Source organism: Thamnophis elegans, chromosome 16, assembly GCF_009769535.1.
Source record: "Thamnophis elegans isolate rThaEle1 chromosome 16, rThaEle1.pri, whole genome shotgun sequence".
Lineage (NCBI taxonomy): Eukaryota > Metazoa > Chordata > Lepidosauria > Squamata > Colubridae > Thamnophis > Thamnophis elegans.
In genome coordinates, this window is record NC_045556.1 from 39527140 (window position 1) to 39539590 (window position 12451).

At 45.3% G+C, this 12451-nt stretch overlaps 1 protein-coding gene across 1 annotated transcript in view; it reads left to right on the top strand.

Moving 5' to 3' along the window:
- The first annotated feature begins 300 nt into the window (after positions 1 to 300).
- LAMC3 (laminin subunit gamma 3) overlaps positions 301 to 12451 on the top strand; it is a 42535-nt gene continuing 30384 nt past the window's right edge. The window contains exons 1-3 of the mRNA XM_032233255.1: positions 301 to 685; positions 8585 to 8889; positions 9552 to 9682. Of these exons, the coding sequence (XP_032089146.1) occupies positions 301 to 685; positions 8585 to 8889; positions 9552 to 9682 (821 nt within the window). The remainder of the gene's footprint in view (positions 686 to 8584; positions 8890 to 9551; positions 9683 to 12451) is intronic.

The window sequence follows — 12451 nt, forward strand, 5'->3', positions numbered from 1 at the left end:
TTTTCTCACTACTTTTCCACCCAGCTAGAATAAATCCTTTCCGAAGGAGCTTATTGGTTCCCAAGGAGGAGAGGCGTTGATCGGAGGGGGGCCATTCCTGATTCCGTCCACAAGATGGAAGTGAGTGGGAGAGACAGAGAGAAAGATTCCCACAGCTGGAAATTTGTTTTTCCCCCATCCTCCGTGAAGGAGGAGGAGGAGGAGGAGGAGGAGGAGGAGGAGGAGGAGGAGAGAAGAGAGAGCTGAAGAGGCTGGGACTGTGCAAACAAGAAGATCACAGAGATCCTCCACAGACCCGTCATGGCAGAGCGGCGGCTGCTGCTGCTGCTTCCTTCCCTGGCTTTTCTCGCCTTCTTCCACCCGGCCACAGGAGCCATGGACGTCTGCTACAACTCCCAGGGCCACGCCCAGCGTTGCATGCCCATCTTCGAGAACGCAGCCTTCGGCCGGCAGGCGCAGGCCTCCAACACGTGTGGTTGCCCCCCCGAAACCTACTGCTTGCAGATGGGCACGCGGGAATCCAGCACCCTGTGCCACCGTTGCGATTCGGACGACCCCCTGGCGCACCACAACGCCTCTTACCTGACCGACTTCCACAGCCAGGAAGAGCCGACTTGGTGGCAAAGCCAGTCCATGGCCTTTGGGGTTCAGCACCCCACCTCCGTCAACATTACTCTGCACTTGGGTGAGTAGGTGGGGCGTTGGGGGAAGGGGAAGCTTGCCGTCTGGAGGACACCCGGTGGCCAAGGTCTCCGTCCGTTGTGCTCTGGGAGTTTCTTTGTAAGAAAGATCTGAAGGAAGCAGATGGCAGGTTTCAGATTGACGCCTTTCACGAAAAGCGTCGGGGTTTTTTCCCCGATTGGCAGGGGATGAAGGGAACTGTCGCTTTTTAATGAAATGGGCTCACCTGAAAAGGTGCTTCCAGGTTCCTCCTCTTTTGTGGCTTCCTTAGATCAATGTTTGCCAAACTTGGCAACTTTACGATGAATGAACTTCAAGTCCCAGAATTCCCCAGCCACCAACACTTTGAGCAGATGGACACTGATGGTGTTTCCTAGCTGGGTAAAAAAACACCCTCTGAAAGATGAATGGATGGTAATGAATAAGGGATGAGCACTGAGGATGTTGTCGAGTTGTGTCACGAAACGAAACGTCTACCAGCCAACAACCACGCTCAGAGTTGTAAATAGCAAGCCACATTCACCAGCACTGATGACGTTACCTAGTTAGGTCAGGAAACGTCTTAAAGAAAACAAAGCTCAGAGCTATTGTACATAAACAGGGAGCGAGCCACACCTCAGGAGCACTGATGACGTTACCTAGTTAGGTCATGAAACGTCTGCAAGGAAAGAACCAAGGAATTCACAGTTCAGCCCTGAGCTACCGTTATTTCTTTTTGATGGGAACAATTCTTTATTTCAGACTGCATGTTACTAAGCAAGTGTTAAGTGAATTTTGCCCCATTTAATGACTTTTCTTGCCACAGTTCTTAAGGGAGTCAGTGCGATTTTTAAGTTAGTGATTTAAAGTTAGTAACAATTGACTTTGCTTGTCAGAAGGTCGCAAAAGGGGATCACGTGACCCCAGGGCCGTCATATATATGAGACAGTTGCCAAGGGTCTGAATTTTAAGCACCTGATCATGGGGATGCTGCAACGGTCGTAAATGTGGGAAACGGTCATAAGTCACTTTTTTCATTGCCGTTGTAATTTTGAATGGGCACTAAGTGAACGCTGTAAGCCAAAAACTACCGGGGATTAAAAATGCCCCCTTTCAATTCAATTCCAGTGTCTTGTTTAAGCCGTGTTTTGCACGGGGAAAAAACATGGTTGAAGCACTTTTTTCTACTGCTAACCCTTCCATTCCTTTTTTTATAAAGTACTTTTATAAGGTACAGCCTGCTCCTTTGCTGGCAGAATCCCATCCTCTGGATCTTTGGGCAGGAAGTTGGACTAGATGACCTACAAGGCCCCCTCCAACTCTGTCAATCTGTATCTATCTTTCCTGCTTTCCAAAACTCCCAGGGCATTCAGCCATCCCTGAGAAATCTCATTGATCTACTGCCTCTTCCCCTCTTCTTCTGATTGTCAAATCATCTCCAAGAAGTGCAAAAAAAAATTACTAATAAGTAGCACCCAAATTGGCTTCTTGGTTGAATCTCCAAAATGGACTTCATGGTCTGCAGCTCTGGATTATTCCAGACCTCCTTGGTGGATCCCATTGGCCAAAGATGATGAGATGTTCAAAGGAGGATACCAAGTTCCAACGGAAACAAGGAGTTTTGGGATTCAGAAAGGAGACAATTGAGGTTCTCTCTCAACATAGAAGATTGAGTGATAGTTGGAAAGGACCTTGGAGGTCTTCTAGTCTACCCCCCTGCTCAAACAGGAGATCTTACACCGTTCCAGACAACTGGCTGTCCAGGCTCTTCTCCAAAACCTCCAGGGATGGAGCATCCACAACATCTGAAGGCGAGGTATTCTATGGCTGACTGTTCTCAAAAAATTGCTCCTTCGTTCTAGGTTGGTCCTCTCCTTGATTAGTTTCCATCATCAACCATTCATCATACAGTTTAGCTTCCAGCCTCATAATCTTCTATTTTCTCCTCTCTCTCCCTCTTCTCTCTCTCTCATTCCCATACTCTCTCTTCTGTCTCCTCTCTGTCTCCTGTCTCCCCCCCCTCTCTCTCTTCTCTCTCTCTCCTCGCTTTCTCCCATACTTTCTCCTCTCTCTATTCTCTCTCTTGCTCTGTCATACTCTCTCTCATACACTCTCTCTATATTCTTGCTCTATTACACACTCTCTCTCCCATACTCTTTCCTCCTCTCTCTCTCTGTCTCTCTCCCTCTCTCTCTCTCTCTCTCTCTCTCTCTGTCTCTCTCCCTCCCTCTCTCTGTCTCTGTCTGTCTTTCTCTGTCTCTCTCTCTCTGTCTCTCTCCCTCTCTCTCTCTCTCTCTCTCTCTCTCTGTCTCTCTCCCTCTCTCTCTCTCTCTCTCTCTCTCTCTGTCTCTCTCCCTCTCTCTCTCTCTCTCTCTCTCTCTCTGTCTCTCTCCCTCTCTCTCTCTCTCTCTCTCTCTCTCTGTCTCTCTCCCTCCCTCTCTCCCTCTTTCAAAAGAGAATCTTTCTCCAAGGGAGCCCTGTTGTTTTCTCAGCCTCCTGTGACTTTGCCAACATCTGTTCCAAATCGAGAGAACTTCCTGCTTACGGTGAAAAACCAGGCAGAGGTTGCTGAGATCGGGGTCCAGATTCTTACACTTCCACTCTCTTGGCCTCCTCTTGGACCTCCTGGGAGGACGCCGCATCGCTTAGCCGTGACCTGGTGAGACCTTGAAGATTTTTCTGGAACAACCAAAATGAAAACTGTCAGGCTGGAGCAACGTGGGAGTTATGAAGGCTGGCTGTTGGATCAAGGCTAGGAGTTGGTGGTGGCTTCCTACAGGCCGAGCCAGCAGGTCCTTCGTCTTTCAGTGGCTCTCATTGCTGGCTGAGTCCCTTCCTGAAGGGTAACCGGTTTTTAGGAAAGTTGACCTCTGCAAATCTCTGCTTCATTAAGGAGCACAAATAGCTGAAGATGCCTCAGATCTTCATTTCGAAAGCTCACTGGAGACCAGTCTGGGGCTTCAGATAAGACTCATCTCCCCACTTCTACAACCCACGGCTTAGGCCTGTACCAGAAAAGGTAGGGAAGGAAGGAAGGAAAGGAAAGGAAAGGAAAGGAAAGGAAAGGAAAGGGAAGGAAGGAAGGAAGGAGAATATTATGGAATTAGTGCAACCCCGAGCTACTTTTCTGTGAATTTGAGCTTCTAACTCCCCCTCCTCTTCTCCTTGTTTTTTCTTTTCATAGCCTTCTCCTCCTCTTCTCCTTCTTTTTCATCTTCTCCTCCTCTTCTCCATCTTCTTCCTTCTCTCCTTCTCCTTCCTTTTCATCTCCTCCTCCTCTCCAGAAACATTGGCAAACCTCTGTCTTTTCCCTTCATCCCCTCTTCCCTGCATCCCACAATAATGGTTGAAAAAAATTAGTTGTTGGGTGCCACCTTGGTGAAAACCAGAAACCCCTTCCTTCCTTCCTTCCTTCCTTCCTTCCTTCCTTCCTTCCTTCCTTCCTTCCTTCCTTCCTTCCTTCCTTCCTTCCTTCTTTCCCATAGCATATTACCCTCCCTCTCCTCCTTCCTTCCTTCCTTCCTTCTTTCCTTCTCTTCTCTTCTTCTCATCCATGGCAGATGCTGACATTCCCCCCTTGCCAGAATTGTTGGGTAGCTCCCCACACTGAGCCCTGCAGCCCTTTTGCGTCAGCCCCTCCCCTGCAGACAGTGTTCATATGGGTGCAATTAAGGCTTGTTTTAATCTTGCTTAAGAATAACTGCAATTTTTCCATAATCGTTCAGTGTCCTTAGCGCCTCGCCCGACAGCTAATTGTGCTGTGTTGGACGTCATGCATGATGTTGCTCTTCACGGAGGGAGTCTTTCCTGAAATAATAATAATAATGATGATGATGATGAAGAAGAAGAAGAAGAAGAAGAAGAAGAAGAAGAAGAAGAAGAAGAAGAAGAAGAAGAAGAAGAAGAAGAAAAAAAAAATAATGATGATGCCTTGAGGCTGGTTTTAAAAGAAGGCAAACCAAACTCAGATTAAATGTCCTCTTTCTAAAAAAAGAACTCAATCTGCTTCTGATTAGCGTTATTAAAGCAAGCACAGCTGGGTGTAACATTGCAGTGAACAATGGCTTCTTTTAACCATGGTTTGTAGACCAGGCCCCCATGGCTTTCATTAACTCATGAACAATCATTTGCTCACCACAATTGTTAAGTTGCAGAACAAAAAAATAACTGAAAATTAACTAAAAATTAACTGAAAAGCCCTGGGAACAGGAGATCACTTTTAAAGTAACTTGTGAACATAATTCTTTTTTTTTTAGCAGATTTTTCCCCCCTTCTGCAACACCTTACAGTCATTACATCAACATTGTTATGTCATCATACCTGTACATGTATATAATATTTCACTTCTATATTTACACACTTTACACACAGTTCTATATATATATTTATTGTTTTTTGGCTTAATTAATTTTATTCCTGTTTTGCAGCCATTTGTACCAATTGTTCCAAATTTCATAATATTCCGACTCTTCTTTATCTTTGAATTTCAGTGTTCATTTGTCCATCTCTGCACAATCCAAAGTTTTTTTTTATCACTAATTCATCCGAGGGGGTATTATTTTGTTTCCAGCATTGGGCAAATGCTATTCTAGCTGTAGTTAGCAGATGTGTTAATATGTACTTAATTTTCTTTGTATATTTCCCTTTGATTACTCCCAGTAGAAAGATTTCGGGTTTGTATTTTATCTGTTCTCCTGTAATTTCTTGCACCCATTTCCAAATTTTTGTCCAACATTTTTGTGTTTCCGGGCAGGTCCACCATATGTGATAATAGGTCCCTTGTACTTTTTTACACTTCCAGCAGGTCAGCTGCATGTTTGGGTACATTTTAGCCAATCTTGTTGGTGATAAATGCCAACGATAAAACATTTTGTATATATTTTCTTTAAGTGCTGCTGATCGTGTCAGTTTATAATTTGTGTTCCAAATTCTTTCCCAATTCACTAGATCTATGTTGTAACCAAAGTTTTTGGCCCAGGCTATCATGCGACCTTTAACTTTTTCTCCTTCTAATGTTACTTCCAATAAATATTTGTAAATTTTCGTTATGAATTTATTTTCCGGGCCAGTTAAAATTTTATCTATTTGTTGTGATTCTGTGTATATTCCATATTCTTTTATGTCTTTTTTGTATCTCGATTGTAGTTGGAGATATGGCCACCAAACTATATTTATATTTTGCTCCTTTAATTCTGGATTTGTTTTCAAATTCCCTTGGCTGTCTAAAATTTCTATTTTCAATAGATCTCGTGTATTGGGATGTGTCATGGCTTCCATAGTGGAAAGCCATGTCGGTATTTTCATGTAATGTTTTTCTCTAATTTTATTCCCTACCTGTATCAGTGCATCTCTAATATAGTCTCTGTGAAAGTATTTTTGTTTCTTTTTACCCTCTTCCCATAGGAAAAAATGCCATCCCGTTTGCAAATCGTGGCCCTCTAATGTTAGTATTCTTTTATTTTTTAAATTTATCCAATCCCTGATCCATGTTAGTGCTGCTATTTTGTAATAAAGCTCCCAGTCCGGGAGTCCCATCCCACCTCTGCTTAATTCTTAAGAAGGCAGGTTAGAAAAATCTTGTTATGTCTTGCATTCGATTGTCTAATATTGTTAACACTGGTTTAGTTCATATGAACCCAGTTAACCTGTTTATGGCTTTAATTTGTTTTCCTGTTGATAGGAAGATTGTCATAAATCAACCAGACACATTGAATTTAGGAAACATACTTTGTCATGAAATTGCTTATCATCAGCATTAAAAATTGCCTCTAGTTTTGCAGACATGAAAAAAAAAATAGGTGATCTGATTTGTTTATATTATAACACAGGATAACGGAGTTGGAAGGGACCTTGGAGGTCTTCTAGTCCAACCCCCTGCTCAAGTAGGGGACCCTATACCATTCTGGACATATGGCAGTCAGATCTCTTCTCAAAATCCTCCAGTGTTGGAGCATTTTCAACATCTGGAGGCAAATTGTTCCACTGGTTAATTGGATCCCATATATCTTCTCTCTTTCTTACACATTCTCTCTCTTCTCTCTCTTACTCTCTCTCTTCCATACTCTCTCTTCTCTCTCTCTCTCTCTCTCTCTCTCTCTCTATCTATCTATCTTCCTCTCCTCTCTCTCTATTTTCTCTCTCTTACTCTCTCTCTCTCCCCCATACTCTCTCTTCTGTCTCTCTCTTCTCTCTACCTATTCTCTCTGTCTTACTCTCTCTTCCATACTATCTCTTCTCTCTCTCTTTCTTTTCTCTCTCTCTCTCCTCTCTCTCTATTTTCTCTCTCTCTCTTCCTTTCTCTCCCCCACACTCTCTCCTCTCCTCTCTCTTTCTCTTGCTGTCCCTCCCTCCCTCCCCCCCCTCTCTCTCTCACACACACCAAAGCCAACAGCCACTTCTTCTTGCAAAATGGATTTAATCTGCTTTAATCTGTTCTGGTTTTTCTTCCTACTCTTCCCTGGCCAGGAATGGCGGAGGCCAGTTGCTGCAACAACAGACATTTTCTTTGGACGGGTTTCCTCTGTTTGTTGATCCGGAGGAGAAGACGGGGCAAAGCAATAAACATTACAGTTCAGATGGAAAAGATAGCGGTGGGAAAAGTAAATTTGCAGCTTGGGTTTTTTTTTTATAGCCAGGAGGAGGTCGTGATCTCAGCCTGTTGAGAAATTATGTCCAAAAAGGAGACAGAGAGGCTGCCCTTAAAAACGGAAGAAGGAGGAGGCAATAAAAGTTGCTGGATCCACTTTCCCAGTTCTCTGCCATCTGAACTCTGCCAGATTTCCCAGAATGCTTTAGCAAAATGTTGCTAGGAATTCTGGGATCTGACATTCCAGCACATCATAAAGGTGTCAAAATCGGGGTGGGGGGAAACCTGTGCTGTTGCTTCTGCTGCCGTTGTAAACATTGCTAAGTGCTGTTTCTCTCACTGAAAGAAGGTTTGAAATAGTTTTCAAATTTAAAAACCATCAACCAAACATTCATGCAGAATTGCCACCAATTTGGGAAAACATCTCAGAGGGGGGAATCAAACATTAGCATAACAAACCCCCGTGAGTGTGCACGAGTAGACAGAGCACACTCAAGCCCTGCAATCACAGAATAGAGCCGAGGTGGCACAGTGGTTAGAGCACAGCACTGCAGGCTACTTCAGCTGACTGCTAGCTGCAGTTTGGCGGTTCGAATCTCGTCAGGCTCACAGTTGACTCAGCCTTCCCTCCTTCCGAGGTGGGTAAAATGGGGAGCCAGATTGTTGGGGGACCAAGAGGCTGACTCTGTAAACCGCTTAGAGAGGGCTGTAAAGCACTATGAAGTGGTATATAAGTCTAAGTGCTACTGCTATTGATCTTCCTTTTCTCCTTCCCTTTTCTTTCCTTCCTTTCTTACGCCTTCCTTCCTTCCTTAACTTCTTGCTCTTTCCTTCCTTCCTTCCATCCATAACTTCTTGCTCCTTCCTTCCATCCATCCATCCATCCATCCATGGTGCACAGTGGTTAGAATGTAATATTGCATGCAGTGGGCGGGTGGAGCATGGGGAGGTGTGTTGAGCCAGCTCGCAGCCCATTTTTGCTCCTCCTAAAATGGGGGGGCACGTGCACAAGTGTGGGGGGGGGACTGCAGGGAGTCACATGTGTGCATGCGCAGGGGGGATCCGCACAAGCATTGCATTATGGGTGCGGGAGCGTGGGTGTGCACTGTTGCGTGCACACTTTCAGCATGCAACGACAGAAAGGTGAGCCCTGACTGGTATGGGGTCTCCTGCTTGAGGATGAGGTTGGACTAGAAGCCCTGGAAAGTCCCTCCTAAGCCTATTATTCTGCCTTCTATAACAGCCTTGAATGGAGGCACTTGAAAAGATTCTCGTCCTACTCCCTTGAATAATTTCCTTCCTGGACTTCAATGACGAATTCTCCTCTCCCCTCTTTAGGGAAGGCTTATGAAATCACCTACGTGAGGCTGAAATTCCACACCAGCCGCCCGGAGAGCTTCGCCATTTACAAAAGGAGCCGGGCCGAGGGGCCGTGGATCCCCTACCAGTTCTACAGTGCCTCTTGCAAGAAGACTTACGGGAAGGCGGAACGGCAGTTTTTGAGATCAGGAGAACACGAGCGAGTGGCCTTTTGCACGGATGAGTTCAGCGACATATCTCCTCTCAGTGGGGGAAACGTGGCCTTTTCCACCTTAGAAGGCCGGCCCAGTGCCTACAGTTTTGACCAGAGTCCACTCCTCCAGGTATTAAAACCTAGACAGGTAGAAGGACCCTAATGGAATTCTTCCTGCCTTTTGCTTCGTTCCAACTCACGTTGCATCCGAGGGAAAGGAATTTCTGAAGCATGATATATGGAGATGTACTCAGTATGAGTGTGAGCTGGCTGCTTTGGTGACTCCATCCAGCCACCTCCTTCTCTGTTGTCCCTTTCTTCTTCCCAGCATCTTTCCCAGCATTAGACCCTCAGTCTTTCCCAGCATGAGGCTCTTCTCCAGGGAGTCCTTCTTCCTTCTCCTTAGGTGGCCAAAGTCTTTTGAGTTTCCTCTTCAGGATCTGGCCTTCTAAAGAGCAGCCAGGGTTGATCTCCTCTAGGACTGACCGGTTGGATGGCCTTGCAGTCCAAGGGACTCAATGCAGGAGTCTTCTTCTCCAGCACCAGAGTTCAAAGGCCTCCATTCTTTGGCCCTCAGCCTTCCTTGTGGTCCAACCTTCACAGCCATCTGTTCCCACTGGGAAAACTCTAGTTTAGAAGCCTCCAAAACTCTTCTGTTGGTTTGGGAAAGACCAAATAAAAGACACGAAGAATTCATAATTCAATCATGGTTCTTCTTGATGTTCCTCAAGTCTTTTGCAAATGTTCGTTCCAGACCAGTGAGTTGCATTCAGTATTTCTGTTATTCTGCAGGAATGGGTGACCTGTACCGATCTCTTGATCTCTTTGGATCGCCTTAACACCTTCGGGGATGACATCTTCAAAGACCCCAAAGTGCTCCAGTCTTACTATTACGCCATCTCAGACTTCTCCGTCGGGGGAAGGTAAGGTGAAACTTTATAAGAGGAGGCCCCTGAGTACTTTTGGAGCGTGGGCACGAGGTAGCCTTTGCCAGTCGGAGGGAATATTTGCAACTCAGGCTCCCCTTTGGAGGCCTTCCGACTAGCAGCCTCAGTGGGGAAGCCAGGTTCACTTAACAACCGGGCTACTAACAGAACCACTGAAGTGATTTGCCAGGGGGATGGCCATTTAATAGCTGACCAGTAGTGCTGTAAGGCTGTAAACCGAGATGGTGATGTGAGGATGAGTCAGCAGGATTGCTTCCACTTTAAGAAGCTGTCTATATAAGGAGGCCATGTGGAGGCCTCTCTCTCTGTCTCTCTCTCTGTCTCTCTCTCTCTCTCTCTCTCTGTCTCTCTCTCTCTGTCTCTCTCCTCGTGTTCTACAATCTCCATTGTAGTCCTCTGTGTTATAGTTGAAGATTGATTGCTTGCCTAGGATTTGCCTAATACCTGTACATATGTGTGTATAACTCTTGCAGATAAACCGCTGCTTAAAAGACAAAACCTCTCTGCACTGTATTTTGCTCCTGGGGAGTCTCAAAATAGTAGTCATACTGTGCACACTCTGACATGATTCACTTAACAGTGGTGGTAAGAGAGGTCATAAAATGGGACAACACTCACTTAACAAACGCCTCGCTTAGCAGCAGAAATTTTGGGCTCGATTGTGGCCGTCATTCCAGGTCTGCCTGTATGTATAATCTAGAATTGCTACCTTTTTTCTTTTGACGTAAGGTGGGTCGTCTTTTGATTAATTGATTTTCTTCGTGAGGCCACATGAACAGGGAGGGAATTTCCCTACATTTATCTTTTTCTCATTCGTGTTGAGAAGCCCTTGTTGTTTTTAACTCTATTAAATCTACCGTAGCATTTTTGTCTCCCACCTGAAACCTGAAATGCAGGAGCTTCTACCCCGGTTTTCATTAAAGTGCCCTTCGCGTAAAGATTATGTCTCTCTCATTTGAGGGATTGAAATTTTACGCGCCATGCGTGTCGGAGGATAACGGAAATAATCCACCAGGGCCCGGTTAAATCATATTTAAGCAGAAACGTATTCAATAAAACGTATCTGGGAAGATGCTCCTTTAGCTGACAGTCAGGGAGACATTCTATCCCCAGATTTGATTAGGGAATAAGGCATTAAAATGTGATTAAAGTGCTATAATGCACAATTAAAGTCTATCTGAAATAATGTTTTAAACAATCACAGAAGTTCAGCCAAACGAAGGAAGTCTAGTTAGAGGAGACATCCAGACGTTTGAAACACCTTAACTTACAACTGTTCATTTAGTGACTGCTTGAAGTTACAACGGTGCTGAAAAAAGTGACTCAGTTTTTCACACTTAACGGCCGTTGCATCCTCAAAATCCAGGCACGTGGCAACTGGCCTGTATGTGTGACGGTTGTCGTATAGCAATAGCAATAGCAGTCAGACTTATATGCCGCTTCCTAGGGCTCTCAGCCCTCTCTAAGCGGTTTACAGAGAGTCAGCATATCGCCCCCAACAACAATCTGGGTCCTCATTTCACCCACCTCGGAAGGATGGAAGGCTGAGTCGACCTTGAGCCGGTGAGATTAGAACCGCCGAACTGCCGTCAGCTGAAGTGGCTATCCCCAGGGTCATGGGTATCCCTTTTTCCTACCTTCCCAACCGGCCTCCAACAAGCAGAGTAAATGAGAATCACGGTTCTGTATAGGATAACGGAGTTGGAAGGGACCTTGGAGGTCTTCTAGCCCAACCCCCAGCTTAGGCAGGAAACCCTACACCACTTCAGACAAATGGACTGTCTAACCTCTTCTTAAAGACTTCCAGTCTTGGAACATTCATTACTTCTGGAGGCAAGTTGTTCCACTGGATTAATTGTTCTCACTGTCAGGAAATGTCTCCTTAGTTCCAGGTAGCTTCTCTCCTTGATGAGTTTCCACCCGTTGCTCCTTGTCCTGCCCTCGGGTGCCTTGGAGAACAGCTTGACCCCCCCCCCCCTCTTCTTTGGGGCAGCCCCTGAGATATCGGAAGGCTGCTATCATGCCCCCTCCCCCCCCCACCCCGGTCCTTCTCTTCACTAGACCAGCCATGCCCAGTTCCTGAAACCGTTCTTTTATATGTTTTGCCTCCAGTCCCCTAATCATCTTTCTTCGCTTAACAGCCTGCAGTGATTCACTTAACAATGGTGGGCATGAAATGGGGGAAAACTCACTTAGCAACTGTCTTGCTTAGCAGCAGAATTCTTGGGCTCGATTGCGATCGTACGCCGAGGGTTCCCTTGGGTGGAAATTGCAATAGCTTTTTTTCTCCACTAAGTTAATTATTTCCCCGCTAAGCCCCATCGTCTTCCCCATTCATAAAATTGATGAAACAGTAGCTATCTTTAATGAAAAGGGCTCCTTCTTATTTTTCATGAAAGGGACTCCTTGCCAGAGTCTTTTTTTAATATATTCCGTGGTTTGCTCCGCTTGGGAAAAGAGGATATATATATATTTTCTTTGGATTCTTAGGTGGTCTCGGCATGCCGTGGGGGCTTTAAATGAGGTGTGTTACACCTTGCAAATTGAATATGACGGACGCTTCCCCTCGGTGCACGGAGAAGAAAGGGAGATATTCCCCAGAGGTCTGCTCTCAATGAATGAATGAATATACACACACACACACACACACACACACACACATATATATATATATATTTCTTTCTTTTTTGGTTTCTACCTTGCTAATTTTCACTGCCTGTGGCTTAGCCAGAGTCCTGAATTGTG